Source organism: Apium graveolens, chromosome 8, assembly GCF_009905375.1.
Source record: "Apium graveolens cultivar Ventura chromosome 8, ASM990537v1, whole genome shotgun sequence".
NCBI classification, from domain to species: Eukaryota; Viridiplantae; Streptophyta; class Magnoliopsida; order Apiales; family Apiaceae; genus Apium; species Apium graveolens.
In genome coordinates, this window is record NC_133654.1 from 35,350,183 (window position 1) to 35,352,608 (window position 2,426).

The 2,426-nt window shown below is 36.6% G+C and overlaps 1 protein-coding gene across 1 annotated transcript; it reads left to right on the top strand.

The window, feature by feature from the left end:
• The first annotated feature begins 593 nt into the window (after positions 1–593).
• LOC141679486 (enoyl-CoA delta isomerase 1, peroxisomal-like) lies at positions 594–1,343 on the top strand. The gene has a single exon (XM_074485979.1). The coding sequence runs from the start codon at positions 594–596 to the stop codon at positions 1,341–1,343; it is 750 nt and encodes a 249-aa protein (XP_074342080.1).
• The last annotated feature ends 1,083 nt before the right edge of the window (positions 1,344–2,426 follow it).

The following is a 2,426-nucleotide window of genomic DNA, read 5'->3' on the forward strand; positions in this document are numbered from 1 at the left end:
TTTACTGCACAGTATATATACCAGGTGATGGCCCTTAGTATCACAATTTGGGGGGAAAAGGCCCTGAATTTCACGCCCGCTGAAATATGGCCTTTTCTATCACTTGAAAACGTAATATTTTTTTGCGTTTTCAATTTAAACAAAAAACGCATCTATTATTTGCGTTTAATAATGACATTTGATTTTATTTGCTTATGAAATAATTCAGAAAACGCTGTTTAATTTTGTGTTAAAGGTTCAACGCAAGATTTTTAAGCGTTTTATTCAGAGGCAACGCATCGATAGTTTGCGTTTGTTTTGATTCAAAAATATAATATGGTGCACTTAGGATTTGAACCTTGGTCAGCAACCACACAGGGTTCTTATAGGGACCGCACAACCAATACACTAGCATTTACGTATGTAAATGAGTATAAACGCAATATTTAATAACGTTTTTGAGTGATAAAAAAGACCATATAATCTAACTTGTGAGATTTTGGACCTTCTCTCCCCAAATTATGAGATTATGGGCCATAATTCTATATATCATCACATTCAATGGAGAGCCTTGATCAATTTAATAATTAGAACCTATAGAAGGGGCATCAAGAATGTGCACCTTAGAGAAACACGGAAGCGTTTACATTCTTACACTTACTGGAAATGATGAACACCGTCTCACCCTATCTCTCATAGAATCCATCTCCGCTGCTCTTCAACGCATTCGATGTGAAATCACAGCCACACCTTCCTCTTCTGCAGCCCTTATCACGACAGGTGAAGGAACGATTTTCTGTAATGGGGGCGACCTGGAATTCTCTATATCAAATAAACAAAATTTCTTGTTATTGATTTCCAAAATAAGATCTCTTTTTACTGATTTCATGTGTCTCCCTCTGCCAACCATTGCCGCTCTGAATGGCAGTGCCACTTGTTCTGGTGTCATTCTCACCCTCATGCATGATTATAGATTCATGAGCAAGGACAGTGGGTATTTGTACCTAGATTATAACGATAATCAGATAGTGCCTACTACCCCTTATGTCAGGGCCACCATAAGGGCCAAAGTTTCTAGTCCAGCTGTTTGGCGTGACCTTATTCTGAAGGCCGAGAAGGTTCCAGCCAAGATGGCGGTGGAGAAGGGGATTATTGATGCGGCCTATGATACTGTGGAAGAGACCGTGGCAGCGGCTGTAGAGCTGGGGGAACAGTTGGCGATGAGAAAGTGGAAAGGGCAGGTTTATGCAGAGAATAGGAAACTACTTTATCCCGAAGTGTTGCATGCGCTGAGTGTTGTCGAAACTGACGAAAGTGTGAAGAATTCTCGTGTACCTATCAAGGACCTTGAATCTCCACTTTGATCTATATACATGTACCCATTCTACGGTTTAAATAAGAAAAATATGTACAAGTACATGTCCTTTTTTGTCTATATTGAAGACAAGAAATTCGAGTTGAGTTGTCCGAGATCGGAAAGTGTAGGTGTAGGTTTTGAAGCGTGAAAATAATAAAATTAAATATGGTTTTAAATCTGGTTACACAAAGTGCTTCTCTTAGCTAATTAGGAAGAGATAAAATCTCCAGGTACTATACATCAACAACCAATGTTTTCATATATATTAGATGAAGAAATTTGAGGCTGCCAAACTAGTAAAACTTGAATGCAGACTAAACAATTGGTTTTTTGTACAGAAATGAAAATTATATTAAACATTACATAAATAACGACATAGCTGATCATTAACTAAGAAACTTAGGATTTGTTTGTATAATTTGAAACTAGAGCAGCAGCAGAGGAAGAAAACCGCGATGATCTCTTCACAAAGACAGAGAAGGAATCACCATATGAAGAGAACTCCGTCTCATCTTCGTGGATTGTGTCCAGCACTTTTATTATGCAATGCCTTCTCATAGAACTCACAAATAGTGGAGGCGCCACTTCAGAAACATACCTTGCTATGAGGGAGGTCGCCATATAATTAGTATTTTTTTTATCTGAATAATGAAAAAGCTTATAGAATTACAGAAATACGATAACACGAATTCAAAGCTAGAAAGAGTTTGATAAAGAAGGTACTGTGAATCGAACAACTAGTTTCAAAGTGGATAACAGTTTCAAAGTGAACACTTTTGGCTATAACCCTGTAACTGGTCGTAATCTAAGTGTCCTCCTGATCGTTCTTAACTCATAGGGCGGCTCTTACTCTATGTATTAATCGCAAATCGATTGAATTTGATTTATCAGTTTGAATTGATCGGTAAACGTGCATAATTAATAGGGTAGGCGTATTCATTTGATTCCTAACTAATTGTCAACTTTGGCTTTCAAATTAATCAAATTGATCAATTTTTGATCAAGCATTACAATTCATCCGTTTATTATTTGAAAAAATTGAAAATGATATATTAGAATAGATTAAATATAATTTCTAATTATAAAATTT